The sequence below is a fragment of the Canis lupus genome, chromosome 13 (genome assembly GCF_011100685.1).
Source record: "Canis lupus familiaris isolate Mischka breed German Shepherd chromosome 13, alternate assembly UU_Cfam_GSD_1.0, whole genome shotgun sequence".
NCBI lineage: Eukaryota > Metazoa > Chordata > Mammalia > Carnivora > Canidae > Canis > Canis lupus.
The window spans coordinates 59,767,204-59,787,710 of NC_049234.1; the positions used below are offsets into that span (position 1 = coordinate 59,767,204).

The 20,507-nt window shown below is 37.4% G+C and overlaps 1 protein-coding gene across 2 annotated transcripts; it reads right to left on the bottom strand.

Annotated features, from left to right (window-relative positions):
* Window positions 1–14,579, bottom strand: LOC119874461 (UDP-glucuronosyltransferase 2B31-like). Of its 2 annotated transcripts, XM_038556228.1 has the most exons (6): window positions 13,667–14,543; window positions 8,527–8,675; window positions 6,327–6,458; window positions 4,326–4,413; window positions 3,257–3,476; window positions 1–676 (listed from the first exon to the last, which is right to left on the bottom strand). In XM_038556228.1, the coding sequence occupies exons 1-6, from the start codon at window positions 14,436–14,438 to the stop codon at window positions 397–399; spliced, it is 1,641 nt and encodes a 546-aa protein (XP_038412156.1). In that variant the 5' UTR covers window positions 14,439–14,543; the 3' UTR covers window positions 1–396. The 2 variants fall into 2 exon arrangements, with proteins under 2 accessions (XP_038412156.1, XP_038412157.1); XM_038556229.1 differs by lacking the exons at window positions 1–676; window positions 3,257–3,476 and adding an exon at window positions 2,799–3,230 and having other exon boundaries at window positions 13,667–14,579.
* Window positions 14,580–20,507: the final 5,928 nt, after the last annotated feature.

Genomic DNA, 20,507 nt, shown 5'->3' on the forward strand with positions numbered 1-20,507 from the left:
TGAAGTGAAAATATTCTGAGTATTTATTTGCACAGTAACAGTGATATTGTGAATAGCCTACTTAATGTTCTTATATTCATGCCCAATGTTGGAAACACAGGTAAGCTCAGTAATTTTTGGAGGGGGATAACTTTTCATTTAGAATAAGAAGTTTCTGTAAATTCCCGTAGAGTTTTATTTTAATTTAATTTTAATTTGCCAGTTTTTCTGTTGGCATGACATATTTCTGACTCTTAAACAGGCAATAAATCCCTTGAGAACAGATGTTGACCTCAGAACCTAAGTTGTGAGGAGTCGTTTCTTCACAGGGAAGGGAACTTTGCATCATAACTCCTTGCTGGCAGAAACCGGAGGAGCCCGTCTAGGAGGCCGACCAGCTGGAGGCCTCAGATACGACTACTCCTTTTTTATCTTCTTCCCAGTTTTTGCGACCTTCCGACAACAAAACAGACAACATTGTGTGGTGACAAATATAGCAGTTGCCACACAGGCCAGCAGAAACCCAATCACATCCAAGGAGTGGTACTGGAACCAGGTGAGGTCATGGGAGGCTGGCCGCAGGTGCTTGGCTCCTTGGTGGCGCATGACATACTCGATCCAGAAGACTGCCCGGTCCAGGGGCTTTATAGGCTGATCGTGGTGAATTCCTGATAACTTCATAGCATTCTCTTTGTACCTAAGGGAGAAACGTAAAGATGCCGACATTGAAAGGAAGTTAATTTGCCAAACCAAAGAATTCCCATGAGAGGAATAGTCTTCACGGAATACCCATACATTCAGAATCAGCTAGAATATTATTGTGAAGTGGATGTAATAATGTACCTACTACTAAGATGTTGGTATGGGGTGTCACAAGCTACCCAGAAGCACCCCGTCTGCCCTGATCCTTTTAGTCATCATAGATTAGTTTTTATTATTTATATGTTAGAATATGAAGTGAGCACTCATTTCCTTTTGTCTTTTGTGTAAGAGTTGTTGGTTACTTCTCACACTGTATGGTATTCCATTGTTTGGCAATACCGCAGGTGATTTCATCATTTAACGGTCAATAGTCATTTGTGTTACTAATTGTTTGGCCATTACTACCAATGCTGCCATAAAAATCTTGTATCTTTTGATTTACATGTTTGTACATGTGTTTGTATATATGTAGAAGTGGAATTGCTGAGAAGAGGTGTATTTATGAGTAGGATTTCTTTATTGGCTGAGTTATGTAGAAGTATATTGCTGAATTTCCAAAATGTAGAGAGGTTTTAGTTGTCTTTCTTTTTGATGATTCTAAGTGAATCCCAGTAGAGCCGAACAGTGTGCTCTTGATGATTTATATTTTTCAATTCCTTTTGGTTTATGGCCCACATAGGGTTAATTCCAGTATCTATTCCATTCTTGAAAAATGGGTATTCTCTGTTGTTATATATATATATATATATATATATATATATATATATATATATATATGTCAGATGGGTTGCATTTTTAAATTGTGTCCTTCAAAACACTTAGGTATTTCTCCCTTCCATTATCTTGTTATCGTTTTTCCCTTGTTTTGATCTTATTTTTCTATGTTACTGAGAAAGATGTTTAAAAATTCAATATTATGACTGTAAATTTGAATGTTTGTTCTTTGGCCCCCTTTTACTGCATTTTGATGTTTTTTGTAGTAGGCGTCACTAATTGGTAATTTGTACTGTTTTGAAAGATCAATCTATTCGTCATTATGAAATACTTCTCTTTATTTTTGTTGGTGACTCTAGACTAGTGTGTCTGATATTAGCATGGGTCCAACATCTTTCTGCGGTTACTGCTAGAATAGATCATTTCCTACCTTCTTCGTACTTACAATCTTTTTGCACATTTCTATTTGAACATGTCTTATAACTGGCATATAGTTTAAAAAATGTGTTCTGACAATCTTTGTCTTTAAATTATTTAGTCTGTTTAGATTTAATGTCTTGGCATATTTATATTTTCATCTACTGTCTTAGTCTGTTTTCTTTTCTATTTGGCCAACCTGCCTTATATTTCTTTACCTTTCTCTCTTGTTTTAAGGTATTTTTATTATGCAATTACTCTACCATTTTCTCCCCATAATACATTTTTCAGTATTTCTGATATGTGAATGACAATAAGTACATGAAAAGATGTTTTGTAACTTTGGCTGTAAGAGAAATGAAATGAAGACCACAAGGAGAGACCCACTAGGATGGCTGTAATAAAAAAGATGATAGCAAGTATTGAAAATGATGTGGAGAACTTGAATCTCCCATACTTAGCTGGTGGAAATGTAAAATAGTGCAACTTATTTGGACATCAATTTGGCAGCTCCTCATAGAGATAATCTGTGGCCTAGAAGTCTACCCAAAATTCTACTCCTAGATGTCTACCCAAAAGAAGTGAATAATTTTGTTCACATAATAAATGTGTAGCAATATTTATAATACCAAATTTGTGGAAATAACCCAAATGTTCACGAACTGATACATGGATAGATTGTAGCATATCCATACCATAGGATATTTATCATTCAGCAAAACAAAACTACCACACAAATGAAACACAAAAACATGCCAAATGAAAGAAGCCACATGCAAAAGCCCATAAGTGGTATGATCCCACTTGTATGAAACACCCAGAACACAGCAATTTGTAGAGACAGAAGTAAATTGATGTTTACTTGAGGCAAGAGTAATGGGCAAAAACTCCTAAGTCAGTCGTATGTGATTTCTTCTGGGCTAATGAAAATGTCCCAAACTTAGATTATGGTGATGGTTTCATAATTCCATAATACACTACACGTATTTGAGTTTTATACTTTTAGTTTTATGGTACACAAATTACATATTATAAAATATATTAACAATGAGAACCAAAATCAATGTTTGAGCAAAAAGAGATTTATAGCTTTGGAAATTTTGGTACTGAATTGAGTCACTTTACATGACTTCAAGTTCTTCATTCTTTCATTCTATGGTTTCTATCATAGGAACTTTGAAATGTTCTTACAGTTACTCTATAATAGTTTGCATTTGTGTATGTAGAAAAATGTTGCAGTAATTGGTTGCCCATTAAGTCAAAGGGATTTAAATGCAACTGTGAAATAAATGTCTGGTTGAAAATAAAAGTAGATTTAAGATCCGTTCTATCACTTGGCTTCTTTCCAAATTAGCTTCTTAAGAATGGGAGGAAATCCACAGCCACCGTTGACTGAAGAATCTATCGATAAATTCCATCTATTGAAAAAAAAAGTAATACTCACGAAGGGTCATTAATGACCGTCCTCAATGCATTGAGCAAGTCTGCACTAGACATTGTGCTCAAGTCCAGTCTGATAGCTGCTCCCTTAGCTTTCATGTGAACAATGTTATCAGCTTGATCGGCAAACAAGGGAATGCCCACCATGGGGATCCCGTGGTAGATCGCCTCATAGATGCCGTTGGTTCCACCATGGGTTATAAAGGCTTTGGTTTTCGGATGACCTAGGATTGGATGAATCTCAGCACATTATTAACTGTAAGTCTTAGAAATCAAATGAGAATTGGGCAACATAAGACATATGTTATTATATAAACATGAAACAGCATTCAAATGTCTTTTGGCTCTCAGCGCAAGAAGCAGATAAATGTGCTGGAGAGGTAAATGAAGATTGGTGTGGTGCTTGTAACTTGAAAAATGAATACAAGATTGCTGGACAGACAAATTGAACGATAACATTCTGGTTATCACCAAAAAAAGGGAAAGGGTGCAAAAAAAAGAAAGGCAGGTGGCATGTTAGAACATATTCTCTTAAAGGCACAGTAAAGTCACTGAGTTTCACATGTAAGGTGTCAAGGCAGCAGGAAGTGTGATGCTGGTGGCTCAAATCAGGGGAAGGAAAGATAGCACTTTATCATGAAATGTGTTGTGACTTCATGGAAAAGATTATGGTATTTTTCTAGAGAAAATGTAGAGTCACTGGTAATAAAAGAGAGGCTATTATTTTTCATTGGCACTGAATCCCCATGCAGAAGGAGAAAGGATAGGAATAAGGTGGGAAAATTCGGAGACAGAGCGATGTTCTAGGTAGTTAGTAACAAATTATGTGGGAGCAGTAATTACAGCTGAAATACAGGTACTTTGATTCTGGCCCTAAGGAATGGGACTGTGTATAACAACATGCCAACTGTTGCAGCTTATCTTTTTCCCTCTAGGTCTGCAAAACAAATATAAGAAAGTTAAGTTTTAGTTTTGAGTTTTTGAGTAGTAAATGCTCAGTCAGATTGCTTTTTGGTGAACTGTTATCATTTTGTTTAGAGTTCCTTTCAGTTCAATATTTTCCAGATTCTTACCAAGAAGGTCATTCTGGGGAAGCCACTTATACAGCCGAGTATTTCGCCCTAAGGTGTCTGGTTTCTTGCCATCAAATCTCCATAGAACCTTAGAAAGAAAATACCTTATTTCATGAGTTGAACTTTGAAGTTATAGGTTGTGAACATTTTAAAGAAATTAAGAGATGATCGTTAGACTCCTTTCATTGACTGATAAATAACAAGGCAAAAGATATTAAAAATGAGACTACTAAAACCCTAGTATAGTAAGAATACCCCCATCTTGTTACTTATTTTTATATTCAAGCAAATATGAATGTAATCATAATATTTCACTCATGAAGATTAGATGAGATTATCAAGGACAAAACAAGCATTTAAGAAATTTTTAGGCAGTTACTATAATTCTAGTGCAAACGAATAGGAAATTACTAAGATCCACACCTTTGTCTGTTATCATTGCTTTCATCTTCCAATGTAATACCAACCTATTTACATCTTTTTAAGTGATACAGAAGGACGTTCCCTTATATCTACTTGTTCATAGCCACTTGTTCCATAAGCTATTTTATTTGAGTTTTACATGTTTTGATACCCAAAAAAGCTAAATGTGCAATCTGCTGCTTGTGAGAAACAAGTAATTATGCTTATTAGTAATTCATTAATATCAATAATTTCTCCTTAGTACGTTTAACTTCTTTCACATTACTAATGATTAGGCACTACTTCCAAGAAAAAGGTAATTTTTTTACATGAATGCAGAATATTATTAGTATTTCTTGGTTTGGCAGTTCTTTACATGTGGGAAGAAAAGCCTGTTGGCACTTCAGAAATAACAGTATACGTGTCAAAAAAACTCCAAAAGTGTAGTGGTGCTAAGTTTTATTGAACTGGTTGTTGACATGTCAATGATGCACTACAAAGCACTGACAGCATTGATTGATATGAAATCTATGCCCAAGCAATTTCCATTGCCAGTACTAAATAGATTCTGATTTTAGAATTTCCCAGCAATCCTCATAACTGGATTATAGTTTACATTGGGTAGCATATATTTGCTATATGCATGTTAAAGTAACTTGCGATGGTAAGCAAAAATTAGCATAAGGAGAAACTATTACAGTGACCAAAAAGTAGTTCACAAATACCCAAATATGCCAGGTGCATTCTATGTATTGGAAAAGAATTTACTACTGTAGTTTATGTAGAAAGAGGCATATGAAACTTTCCCATGCTAGGCTTTCTTTCCGGTTGACTCCTTAATATGTTTCTTTTTCCTTCCTTAATTGGGAGCAGTTATTATTCTGATAAGTTAGAGTCCTTTGGAACCAGATATTAATAAGCACTTGGTCACCTTGAGGAGTGGACCCATCTTCTCCCTTTTCATTGATCTTACTCTTTCACTCGTAATAGGGCCCATTCCATCAGTCATGTCAATTTTTCTCTTTCTCTAAGTCATCTTGGCTGGAGGAAAGCCTAGACATACTTTGGTGAGCCCTGGGCATTGTTTTTCTGAACAGCACACTGAGGAGGCTTACCTCAAAATTTAGGGGAAGGAAGAGAAACCTGGATTATCTGATAAGGGTAAACTGCAGGGTGCTTTTCAGACTTTTATCAGTTCCTCTTTAACATAACTGTTGAAATTTAACTCCTTTCTGAGAACAGCTATGAGGTAGGCAGTGCCCTTGGAAATCTTGAAAGGAATGCAGATCTTGTAAGGAAAAGGAAAGAATGACAGACAGAATTTGGTGATTGCTATTCCTGCCCAGGACACATTACAATACCAAGCTTTACTCTGCACGTCCTAAATATATTTCTTTCCAATCTCAATGTTAATGCAAAGTTATTGTCAAAACAACTTCTGTAGTACTTAGCATCTGCCATTTATATTTTCCTCATGTTTGAGGTAAATTGGAGCTATCATAATGATGTTCATATCATGAAGGAAAGGGTAATCTGGCCCTTTACAGAGTTTAACAGCCTCATTAAGTAGTTATATACAATTAAGATACTCTATCTAACCTTTTGTGGAATCTGGGCAAGGGCTGATGCGATCACATTGGCTCTTTCCTCTGGCATGTTATTGATCATTGACCCTAGAGAAAACACCACAATACCGTTTTCTCCAGAGCTCTGGACAAACTCTTCCATTTCCTGTGAAGAAAAAATTTGCTCCATCACAAAAGAGAAATAGCATAGCAAACACTATTGAAAGAATTTCTATGAGGTTGCGTGGGAGGCTCAGTCGTTTCAGCATCCGACTCTTGATTTGGGCTCAGGTTATGATTGCAGGATTGTGAGATTGAGCCCTGGGTCTAGCTCTCTGCCCAGAGGGGACTTTCCTGGGTGTTCTCTCTCTCCTTCTGCTCCCTTCCCCCACCCAATGTGCAGTCTCTCTCTCTCTCATAAATAAATAAATAAATAAATAAATAAATAAATAAATAAATAAATAAATCTTTAAAAATTTTTCTTCAATTAAAGATAGATATCAAATATCATCAAGAATTATTAGAGTAATGCCTATATTGATTCTTATTGTGATAAACTACACATAAAAATTATCATTTTAAGTATATCTGAGTATGCAGTTCAATAGTGTGTATATTTTATACTGTTGGTCAACTAATCACCAGAACTTTTTCACCTTGTTAAACTGGATCTCAGTACCCATTATATAACAATTACCAATTCCCTCATGGACCATCTTTATTTATTTATTTATTTATTTTAAAAGATTTTATCTTTTTATTCATGAGAAACAGAGATAGAGAGGCAGAGACACAGGCAGAGGGAGAAGCATGCTCCATGCAGGGAGTCCGATTTGGGACTCGATCCCGGGTCTCCAGGATCATGTCCTCGGCCAAAGGCAGGTGCTAAATCGCTGAGCCACCCACTGATCTCCCCTCCTTGACCATCTTTATCAACCATCATTATACTTTGTATTTCTGTGAATTTGAGTGATCTGGATACCTTATATCAGGGGAATCATACAGTATTTGTCTCTTTATGATTGCCCACTTTCACTTTGCATAATATCCCAAAGCTTTGCCACTTTGGAGTAGGTGTTAGAATTTTCTTCTATTTTAGGCCGAATATTCCGTTGTGTGTAAATACATTTTGTTTATGGATTTATCTGTTGATGGACACTTGTGTTAGACTGAATAGAACTTTTGCTAGTTTTACATCAGGATTTAGACCTTGAGAAAGTTACCATATACACCTAAATATTTTGCAATCAAAATCGATATTAGGTTAACCATTGAATAAGATCTTAATTTCAGGGTAATCAGACCCTTTGCAGAGTTTAACAGACTCATTAGTAGTTATATATGATTAAGGTTATTTATCTAACCTTTTGTGGAATCTGGGCAAGGGTAGATGTAATCACAATGGCTCATTCCTCTAGTAGACATCTAGCATGATGAAGAGACCATCAAGTAATTCAGTAAGGGATGCTTATTTTTCAATTATGTCTTGAAGGTTCAATATCAACCTAAAACTTATTACATCATTGCTTTTTTCATGAAGATTTTCACCTTATATGCTAAGAGTGTACTTTTGCAATATTATACTATGGATTTTTTCAGATATAAGTGGTAGGAGTTATTTGGTCTTTATTAAATATGCAGAATTCATGGTCCTCATTAAATACACATTGTAGCTTTCATGAAGATTATCACCTTATATGCTAAGAGTGTACTTTTGCAATATTATACTATGGATTTTTTCAGATATAAGTGGTAGAAGTTATTTGGTCTTTATTAAATATGCAGAATTCTTGGTCCTCATTAAATACACATTGTAGCTTTCATGAAGATTATCACCTTATATGCTAAGAGTGTACTTTTGCAATTTTATACTATGGATTTTTTCAGATATAAGTGGTAGAAGTTATTTGGTCTTTATTAAATATGCAGAATTCATGGTCCTCATTATATACACAGTGTAGCTTTCTCTGTGCTCAGGTTTACTGAGATTTTGTCTGGCCTTGGTGTGTGGCGGAAAACATATGTTCTCATATATTAATTAAACCTGTTAATGCTCTAAGTCGTCAAACCTTGGAATCTCAAATGAGGAATTGTGTAAAGTTGGAATGACAGCAAGGAAACATTAGATTTGCCTGCAGATATTGTTGGGGCACACACCATTGTTGAGGAATGATCTTTTTAAGCTACAAAAATGGCCCAGAGGAAACAAAGCAAAAGAAACAGGAATCAGGTACCGTAGGCAGGGATTTGGCGGGTTTGCAGTGGAGGCCTCCAACAAAGTCAAAATGTGGTAGGAGTGGGCGAGGATATTCAAAATCCCAGTAGGTTCGAATGAGCCATATATCAGCTTTCCTCATTAACTCATATAGTGTAGTGGGTCTTCCTGAAGGGGAAAAAACAAACAGATCACATCAATAAGAGAAAGGATGGGTATCCCTGGGTGGCTGAGCAGTATGGCGCCTCCCTTTGGCTCAGGGCGTGATCCTGGAGTCCCGAGATCGATTCCTGCCTCGGGCTCCTGGCATGGAGCCTGCTTCTCCCTCTGCCTGTGTCTCTGCCTCTCTCTCTCTTTCTGTGTCTATCATCAATCAATCAATCAATCAATCTTTAGAAAGCTAAAAAAAAAATAAGAGAAAGGATAAAAAGTATATGATCATTTCCACATATGCAGAAAAGGCATTTGACAAAGTAGAACAGCCATTGAAGATAAAATCCCTCAGCAACATTGGTTTCGAGGGAACATACCTCAACAAAATAAAGGCTAAAATGGAAAACCCACAGTGAACATCATACTCAATGGGAAACAACTGAGAGCTTCTCCTCTAAGGTCAGGCACAAGACAAGGATGTCCACCCTTACCACTTTTATTCAACATAGGACTAGAAGTCCTGGCTACAGCAATAAGACAATGAAAAGAAATAAAACCATCCAAACTGGTCAGGAAGAAATAAAACTGTCACTATTTGCAGTTGACATGATACTCTGTATAGAAAACCCTGAGGACTTAAGCAGAAAAGTCCTAGAACTGATAAACTAATTCAGTAAAGTCACAGGATACAAATCAGTGTACAGAAATCTGTTATATTTCTATGTACTAATAATGCAGCAGAAGAGAGACATTAAGAAAACTATCCTGTTTCCCATTGCACCAAAAATAATAAAACTTAACCAAAGAGGTGAAAGACCTGTACTCTGAAAACTATAAAATACTGATGAAAGAAATTGAGGATAAAAGGCATTCCATGCACAAAACTTGGAAGTATTGAACTGTCTATAATACCCAAGGCAAACTTTAGATTTAGTGTGATCCCTATCAAAATACCAACAGCATTTTTCACAGAACTGGAGCAAACGATCTTAAGATTTGTTGGAACGACAAAAGATTTCAAATGACCAGAGCTATCTTGAAAAAGAAAAACAACCAAACTGGACGTATCACAATACAAGAGTTCAAGTCATGCTACAAAGTTATAATGATCAAAACAGTATGATCGTGACACAAAAATAGACACATAGATCAATGGAAGAGCATAGAAAACCCAGAAATGAACCCACAATTATATGGGCAATTAATCTTTGACAAAGCAGGAAAGAATATCTAATGGGAAAATGACAGTTTCTTGGTGTCGGGAATATTGGACAGCAACATGGAAAAGAATGAAACTGGACCACATTTTTTTTTAGTCTTCTTTTATTTTTTTTATCCTTTTTTTAAAATTTTTATTTATTTATGATAGTCACAGAGAGAGAGAGAGGCAGAGACATAGGCAGTGGGAGAAGCAGGCTCCATGCACTGGAAGCCCGACGTGGGATTTGATCCCGGGTCTCCAGGATCGTGCCCTGGGCCGAAGGCAGGCACCAAACCACTGCACTACTCAGGGATCCCTTTTTTATTCTATTTTTATTTTTAGTATTTTATTTTATTTTATTTTATTTTATTTTATTTTATTTTTTTTTATTCATGAGAGACAGAGAGAGAGAGAGGCAGAGACACAGGCAGAGGGAGAAGCGGGCTCCATGCAGGGAGTCCAAGGTGGGAGGGTCTCCAGGATCATGCCCTGGGCTGAAGGAGGTGCTTAACCGCTGAGCCACCCGGGGTGCCTTGACCACTTTCTTATAGTATACACAAAAATAAATTCAAGGTGGAATGAAAGACCTAAGCGTGAGACAGGAAAACCATCAAAATCCAGGAGAAGAAAACACGCAGTGACCTCTTTGACCTCAGCAAGAGCAATTTCTTACTAGATATATTGATGGTAGTAAGGAAACAAAAACAAAAATGAACTATTGGCACTTCATCAAGATAAAAATCTTCTGTACAGCCAAGGAAATAATCAGCAAACCTGACAGGCAACCTACAGAATGGGAGAGGGTATTTGCAAATGACATTTTCAGTAAAGAGATGGTATCCAACATCTATAAGGAGCTTATCAAACTCAACAACGACACCCAGGGAACAAATAACACATTTAAAAAATGGGCAGGAGACATGCATAGGCATTTTTTTTTAAAGATTTTATTAACTTATTCATAAGAGACACAGAGAGAGCGAGCGAGGCAGAGACACAGGCAGAGGGAGAAGCAGGCTCCATGCAGGGAGCCTGAGGTGGGACTCGATCCTGGGTCTCCAGGATCACACCCTGGCTGAAGGCAGCGCTAAACTGCTGAGCCACCCGGGCTGCCCATATGTCAAATTTAATGAACCAACCAAACAAGCAAAATACAAAAAGAGAGAGAGAAACCAAGAAATAGATTTTAACTGTAGGGAAAAAAACTGATGGTTATCAGAGGGGAGGGGAATGTGGGGGATGGGTAACATAGGTGATGGGGATTAAGAAGTGAACTCATGATGAGCACTGAGTGATGTATGGAAGTGTTGAATCACTATATTGTACACCTGAAAGCAATATAACACTCTGTTAACTATCCTGGAATGAAAATTAAAACGTGGTAGAAAACTAGCAGTAAATAAAGAAGCAAAAAAACTCATAACAAGCAACTTCTACTACAAGCAAGTAGAAGAAATGAGAATAATGGAATGTGAATTTACTATGGAATCTTCTGAAAGGAGTTTTGACTAGTTAGAAAAAAGGGTTAAAAGTATTTGTAGTTTGCTAACAGACACATATATGATACAAACATGTATTGATGCAAATATATACATTTGCATATATATATTGATCATATGCAAATATGAGAGACAAAGTGTTAAGACTCATTTCTCACATCACAGTAGTACGTTCAAAACCAAACAATTTGTTAACCTAAGCCACTATGAAAATAAACCATGCATTTATTTATTCTTGAATTCTGCAAAAGCAACAGATGCAAATGTAAACAATTGAGCCCCCCCCCATCAATTAACCAATGGAAACACCTTTCCCGCGTGTACTCAGTGTAATTTCTACAATTTAGCAAGTTATTCCCTTGATCCGAGATTTTCCAAGAAAACTGTGAGTTTTGGGAGGTATGGCTTGTACCGACCATTGTAATTAGTTAATATTTGGAGCTTAACAATATTTATGTAATAAATAATATTTGCAAGTCACAGCTGGAATATTTTCCACAAGTACGGAAATAGAACGTGCACTCTTAATGGTGGCGCATTACGTCTTTAGGGCAGTAACATAGTTTTTTTTTTTTTTTTTTAATGTGAACTATTAACGTGTATGTGCACCCCTCAATAAGATTTAGACTCTAAATCAGGATTTATGGGCAACCCCGGTGGCGCAGCGGTTTAGCGCCACCTTCTGTCCAGGGTGTGATCCTGGAGACCCGGGATCGAGTCCCACATCAGGCTCCCTGCATGGAGCCTGCTTCTCCCTCTGCCTGTGTCTCTGCCTCTCTCTCTCTGTCTGTGTCTCTCATAAATAAATAAATAAATAAATGAATAAATAAGTAAATAAATAAATAAATAAATAAATAAATATCTTTTAAAAATTAAAAAAAAACAGGATTTATAAGCCCTGGTGAAAGAATATGTAATCATTAGAAACTTCATACTATAGATTCCTGAGTCTAACATAGCCATTGTATCTCATAGCCTTCTAATTGGCTGTGGTGAAGGAATTATGAAGGAGGTATTCACAGTCATAAAACATTATTAAACCTAAGCCACTGTCAAATTAAACATGCATTTGTTTATTCTGAAATGCTGCGAAAGTGACAGATGCAAATGTAAACAATTTTTTGAGGTCCCCTGTCAATTAACCAATGGAAACACTTTTCCCTAGAATACTCAGTCTAATTTCTACAACTCAGCAAGTTATTCCCTTGATCCTAAAATTTCTTTCAGGTAATATGTAAACACTTTAGTTCTTTTTTAAAAAAAGATTTTATTTATTCATGAGAGACAGAGAGCGAGGCAGAGACACAGGCTTAGGGTGAAGCAGGCTCCATGCAGGGAGCCTGATGTGGGACTCTGTCCCGGGACCCCAGGATCACACCCTGAGCCAAAGGCAGACGCTTAACCGCTGAGCCACCAGGCATCCCAACACTTTAATTCTTAACTAAGGAAACTGAGCAAACAAGTGGGAATAATATCCTCAACACTATAGACAGTTGTACTAGAAATATATGACTCCTCAGTTGACATGTCTGCTTTCATCAAGATAGTGAAATTTCTAATGCCATTTTTTTAAGATGGAAAAAGTAGAATAAAATGTATATATAGAAAATAAGTATAGTAGAGAAGAATTTAAAGCAGCGAAACTACTCTAATAGTGGTAGATGCATATCATTATAAATTTTTAAAACTCATAAAATGTACCAAGCTGAGAGTAAACTCTTACGTAAACTATGAACTTTGGATGATAATAATGTGTCAGTGTAGGTTCATGACTTGCAACAAATGTACCACTTTGATGGGGGATGTTGATAATGGAGAAACTTATGCCTGTGGGGGGGTGAGGGTTATATAGGAAATCGTGATTCAAAATGCTGTGACTTAAAATTCTTCTAAAAAAGTAAAGCATAGCATAAGTAATATTTTCAGTGTGTATTTCATAAACAAGGAAGGATAAAATACTTTACTGAGAAAAAATTAAAAAGCAAACCACAGAAACCCCTTTTTAAAGCTATTACAAACAAACACATGGAATGGATATGTCATTGGTTCAAGAATTCCTCAGTGCTCTAATGTCAGTTATTGACTCCCTAGAGTGTGATGTACCCATAATGGACAGTGGGATTCTAACTGGCCCTGTCATATAAGTCTTTGCATGTGTTTGTGAGATTGAGAGATCATTTTATACTTTCATGTCATCATTTTACTTCTAAAAGACAAATTTCCTCCCTCTTAGTACTTCTACAAACTCTCCTCCCCAGCACTAGGAGAATTAGGACTTCATGTTACTAATGAAAAGCATGACTTACCTAGTACTTCGCTGTAAAACTGATCCCAACTCTTCTCATTTATTGTTTGGAACCAAAAGTCAAAATAAAGCACATACAGCATATTTTTTACTCTCTCCATGAATGTCATTTGATCAGTTAATTCTGACAGAATAACAGGTACGTAGGATGGAGGGAGAGGAAGTCCTCCACTGTGTTTCTCAAATGCGTAGCCTGGAGAGAAACGGAGACTGTACACTAAAGGTATTTTAAGGAGCTCAGCCAGCAGCTCACCGCAGGGTCCGACAGCGTCTGCAAGAATGACATCGAACTTTGATTCTTGTAGTTTTGTCATGAGTTTCTTGTTCAAAACTACATCTTTACAGAGCTTCTGAGCACATTCATAAAATTCCCAAAAAATTTCTTGCATTACTGAAAAATATGTCCAAAATGAATCTTTTGGCATATCATATATCCAAATGTTGAGCAGTTTTATGAACAAAGCCTCAAAATCACCTCTAGATAAATGTGCAGAATAAATCTCAAATTTAATAGCAGATAATTTGTTCGGATCAACAAGAATGGAAACTGACGATGTCAGAACAGTCACTTCATGACCCCTCTGGACAAGTTCATCCAGGATTGTCTTTACATTGATCCAGTGGCTGTATTCCGTGGGCCACACCAGCACCTTTCCGCAACTCCCAGAGCTAAAGTAACAGCTCAGCTGTAGCAGCAGAAGCACTGAAATCCATTTCATAGACATCCTGGGGGATGCGCTGCTTCTTCTGAAATCCCTGCCTTCTTCTGCCATTGCTTGCACTTATATCCGAGGAGCATCAATCAGGAAGTTAAACTATAACTCCTACCTTTCAAAGTAAATACATTATATGAACTGTCCGAGCATTTGGATGGCAAGTGGAAAAAGCCAAAGTAGACGACTTTGTTTGTATGCAAATGTGTGTAATGTCTGTTTGATGATTTTAGTCCTATCATCTAGCTAAGAGTCAAGGTGCAAGTCATTGTCTTACGTAATATATTTTGGAAGAGTGTCGAGGACGGTGCTGCGAGGTAACTGCAGTCCTCTTGACACAAGAATGAAAGTTATTATACAGGAAAAGTATCTTTCTGGTTATGATGACCTGAGAGATGTTTTTGTTTTGTTCATAAAAATTTGGTTGACATGTACTTCCATACCGTACAAGTGCCAGATTTAAAGTGTACAGTTCAGGGGTTCATAGTATATTCACAGAATTGTGCAACCGCTCCGGTGATCAATTTTAGAGCACTTTCATCACCCCAAATGGAAACCTTCACTCTGTAATGGAACTCTTCATTTTCTGCATTTCCCAGCCTTAGTCAACATTTTGTCTGCTTTTTTTGTCATATATATTGCCTGTTTTGAGCATTTCGTATAAATGAAGTGTCTTTTGTGACTGGTTATTTTAATTAGCATACTATTTTATTTTAAAAAAATTTTTTACTTTATTGAGAGATCCTTGATATAACATTGTGCAGTGGTCAGGTGTACAACATGATGACTTGATTCGCTTTATATATTGTGACGAGATTACACCATTCTCATCCATCACCTCACACACTTATCTTTTTTTCTGGTGAGAACTTTATAAAAATCATTTTTATTACTTTTTTATTGAAGTACAGTTGACACACAATGTTAATTAGTTTCCGGTTACAACACAGTGATTCCACAAGTCTATCCGCTAGGGTGTGCTCACAGGCGTAAATTCCATTTGTCACTACACAATGTCACCACAATTACTGACTATATTCCCTGCATTTTATGTTTTATTCTCCTGACATTTATTCCATTTATTTCATACCTGGAAGCCCGTATCTCCCACTCCCTTTCACTCATTTGGCCTTCCCTCTCCCCCTTTTTTCTAGAAGCTATCATTTCTCTATATTTGTGAGTCTTTCTGCTGTTTGTTTATTCGTTTGGTTTAGATTCCACATAAGAGTGAAATCATATGACATTTGTCTTTCTCCTTCTGACATACTTCACTTAGCATAATACCCTCTCGGTTTGTCCATGTTATCACCAATGGCAAGATATCATTCTTTGTTTGTGGTGGAATAAGATTGCATTGTCTCCATATAGTACGTCATCTTTATCCATTCATCTATTGATGGACCCTTGGTATTTCCATCAGCTGCTCTTTCAAATAATGCTGCAGTAAACATAGGGTGTGTATATCTTTTTGAATTAGTGTTTCGTTTTCTTTGGATAAATACCCAATCATGGAATTACTGGAGCATATGGTATTTCTATTTTTAGTTTCTTGAGAAACCTCCGTACTGCTTTCTCTAGTGGCTGCACCACCTACAGTAGACAAGGGTTCCTTTTCCTCCATCTTTGCCAATACTTGTATTTCTTGTTTTTTTGATTCTAGCCATTCTGACAGGTGTAAGATGAGATCTCCTTGTGGTTTTGATGTGTATTACCCTGATGATTAGTGACGTTGAGCATATTTTCATGTATCTGTAGGCCATCTATCGGTCATCATTATCTTCTCCTCCTCCTCCCCCTCCTCCTCCTTCTCCTTCTCCTTCTCTTCTTCTTCTTCTTCTTCTTCTTCTTCTTCTTCTTCTTCTTCAGAAGGCTCCATGTTCAAAGTGGTGGTTGAACTCTTGACCCTGAGATCAAGAGTCATATACTTTACCAATTGAGCCAGGCAAGTGCCCCTTCATTGCTGGTCTTCTTTGGGAAAAGTCTATTCAGGTTGTCTGCCCATATTTTAATTGGATTATTTCACTTTTTTGGTGTTGGATTGTATATGTTCTTCATATATTTTGGATATTAATCCCCTACTGGGTATGCCATTTGGGAACATCTTCTCCTCTTCTGTAAGTTGCCTTTTCGTTTTGTTGATGGCTTCCTACATTGTGCTTCCTACATTCCTACTTACTTTGGTGTAGTTCCAATGGTTTATTTTAGTTTTGGTTTCCCTTGCCTGAGGAGGGATATCTAGAAAAATGTTGCTGCAAACAATGTCAAGGAGATTGCTGCCTATGTTTTCTTCTAACTTTTTGATTTCATGCCTCACATTTGGTCTTTAATCCATTTTGAGCTTATTTTTGCATATGGTGCAAGAAAGTGGTTCAGTTTTATTCTTTGATGTGTAGTGGTCCAGCTTTTCCAGCACCATTAATTGAAGGGGCTGTCTGTCCCCCATCATATATTCCTACCTCTTTTGTCCTAGATTAATTGGCCATAGAAGTGTAGGTTTATGCGTGGGCTCTCTCTTCTGTTCCACTTCTCAGTATATTTGTTTTTGTGTCAGCACCGTGCTGTTTTGATTACTATAGCTTTGTGGTGTATCTTAAAATGTGAGATTGTGATGCCTCCAGCTTTGTTCTTCCTTCCTGAGATTGTTTTGGCTATTTGGGGTCATTTTTGATTCCATACAGGTTTTAGTATTATTTGTTTTGATAATGTGAAAAATGCTATTGGTATTTTGATAGAGATTGCTTTGAATCTATAGATGGCTTTGGGTAGTATGGGCATTTTAACAATATTACTTCTTGTAGTTAGTGAGCATAGTCTATTTTTACATCTGATTGTGTCATTTTAAATGATTTTCATCAATGTTTCATAGTTTTGAGTAGATGTTTCAGCTCTTAAGTTTATCCAAGGTTTTTTTTTGTTTGTTTGTTTGTTTGTTTTTGTTTTTCTGGGAAATTCTTTTATCTCTCGTTCCATTCTGAATGATGTCCTGCCGAGGTAAAGTATTTTGGATTATAGGCTTCTTCCTTTCAGCACTGTGAATATGCCATGTGCTCCATGAGAGGGAGGTATATGCAAAATCACTTCCAAAGGCTGGAAGTACTGGAAGACAGAATAAAAAGGCTGACAAGTCCAGCTTGAAGACAAATGGTTTACTAAAGGGACTTAGGGACAGAAGCATTTCTTGGGCGGCTGAAAGTAGATCTTTGTAAACTCACCTCCTGTTAGACCTACATTTTTAGCTCTAGTGACTGAGGAGTGTATGCTGATAGACCACTGAGGAGGAGATGTTAGTGTTATAGTCATATCTCTAAGATCAGGGACATTATGCCCCCCAAGGGTTTGCTTTAGGGTTGGTTAAACCCAAACTGTGACCAGCTAATATAGTTTACTTATTAAAATACAGTTTTCTCAGCAAGACAGGTTTCAAGATCTTACTTCGCTATGTCCAGCAATCCAAAGTTATGTCCTAAACTTTGCCCAGTCCCAACCACTTCCATGTGGTATAAAGTTTTTCTTGGGTTCTCCAACCCAAGTACCAACAACTTAGGATAATCTTCCCATGATTTCCTTCATCTCAAATCATAGTAAAACTCTGTCAAGGTGGTCTTCTCCCTTCTTGTTATGTCAAATTAACCTAAGTTTGCTTGATCAACTTTTTATTTTTTTGTATGCTTTTGGAAGAGTTAGCAGTTGACTTGTGTATTCAGAAAGATCTGCCCTCCTCATAGAAATCCTTGAATAAAGTGAAAGAGAATGTGAAACTAGGCTTCATGCATTTGTGTGTCACTCTGTGTCCAACATAGTTATTATTGAATTGACTCATATTTCCTCTTGGTGATTTTTTCATAGTCTCTTTTGATATGTAGGCTTTCCAGATTGTGAAGGCTACATATGACAATACATCCTAATTATGAGATTACATACAATCACTTTGGGAAAAGAAGGAAAGTGCTCTTGTTAAATAATTTATATGCACATAAGGAAAAGCCCTAAATTTATTAACTACAACCTTTTCTAGTTTTTAAATTCCTACTGTCAACAGGCTCTCTAAATTGAAACTTTGTCTAAGATTTATCTATTGATCTTTTTTTCAGGTGTTATTGTATTAATTGACTGAACAAGACCAAGATTTACAAATAATTCACCATTTCTCAAGTGTTTTTTTTTTTTTTTTTAAAGAATTTATTTATTCATGAGAGACACAGACAGAGAAGCAGAACCTCTGCAGGGAGCCTGATGCGACACTCGATCCCAGGATCCCGGGATCACGACCTGAGCCAAAGGCAGACACTGAGTCACCCATGTGCCTTTTCTTAAAGTTTTATATATATATATATATATATATATATTTTTTTTTTTTTTTTTTTTTTTTTCCTCTCATGCTCTTGCAATATCTGGCATGGTATATTAATCTTATCTCACATTAAGGAAATAACTTTTCACAACTTTCTGTACTTTGTTTCTTCCTATTTTTGCTCAGAGATCTAAAGAAATCGCAACGATGTGTATTAACATTATTTTTGTATAAAATGATTAAATCTTGGATGTAAATTTGATTCTATTTCTGATCCTGGCCCAGATAATTTGAGGGAACTAATGCCATGATTATAATGAATGTGACAGATTTTGCTCATAAACTCTTTATGTTGAATGGATTTTACTCCCTTGAGTGTGTGATTTAACAGATAAGACATCCGATTAATATATATGTAAACTAACTGGAGTCCATGACATAAAGTTATTGAAAACTTTGGATATTTCTAACTCTGTGGCCTGTTGTGTAGGTTAATATTAAACTGGATATTTCGTCCTTGATATCTTACTTCTTGTATTTGTTCTCAAGCCTCGCTAGTGATAGGAGGCATGTTAATTGAATCAAATAAAATTATCGAATTTATCCACCATTGAATGAGTTTTAATGCACCAGAACAAATAATTCCTGTGAGAGAGCTGTTTATTCTGTTTATCTTGTGAGGCTCAGTGGGGGGTTGTTTATCCTGTGAGGCCCCAGGAGGAACAACAGCGGTGTCAGCGGCCAGCTCTCCAGCCCTGGAGTCAGCTCCCGCAGTAACTACCGCAGCTCCCAGTCTGCAGGGGCCTGGATGCTCCGGGGCAGGGGGCGCTGACCTGCACAGCCCGGGCTGCCCGGGCAGGAGCTCCTTGCTGTCCTCGGGCCTCCTGGCCTCCGCCTGTCCCGGGCGAGCGCTGGATACTGGGCTGTGTCCCCGGCCTCTGGGATCCCGGCCTGCGCCGCTGGCATCGCGCTCCCGCCCCCGAGCCCCTCCGAGCTGCTCTGGCCCCGCCGTGCGCGCTGCAGCCCTTAGGGAGCTCAGCCGCGGGGTGTGGGGCTCTCCCCGGGGCGCAGGTTCTGTTAGTGTCCCCGGGAGCCCGAGGGCATCCCCGCCCTCCTGGGTCCTGCTCCCCCTCCCTGCAGCCCCTTTCCCCCGGGAAGGTCGGTGCAGCTCCTGCTCCTCCGGGACGGGGCTCTCCTGTCCTGGGGACACTCGCCCCGGCCTCAGCCCGGCTCCTCGCGGGGCCCCTCCCTCTTGGATGCTTTTTTCTTTCTTTCTTTTCTTTTCTTTTTTCGTCTTCCTACCTTGATCAGAGCGCAAACTTCTCACTATAGCATTTCAGCTGTTCTCTCTTTAAATCTCAGGCCAAATTCGTAAGTTTTCATGATGATTTGAAGTTATGTAGGTAATTTGGAGGGGACAGGTGACCCGCAGACCCTACTCTTCTGCCTTCTGGCCCCGCCTCCAGTAAAAAAGTTTTATAATTATAGAAATTCTAGATTCTGAATTGATATAATCTATGGTATTTCTTCCAATTCATCATTCTCACTTTCTGTGGGTTCTATCATATTTTTAAAGAAGTGTCGTTTTTACAATTACTTGTACTATTTTACGCTTTGGGAGTAGTTGCCTATTAAACCAATGAGGTTAAAGTACAGCTTTGAAATAAATGGTTGAAAATAAAAGTAAAAAAAAAAAAGAAAAGAAAAGTAGATTTAAGATCAGTTATTTCACTTTACTAATTTCAAAATTAGCCCCTTAAGAATGGGATGAAACTCCTAGTCACTATTGACAGAAGAACCTATCTATAAATTCTATCTATTGAAAAAAATTACAATAC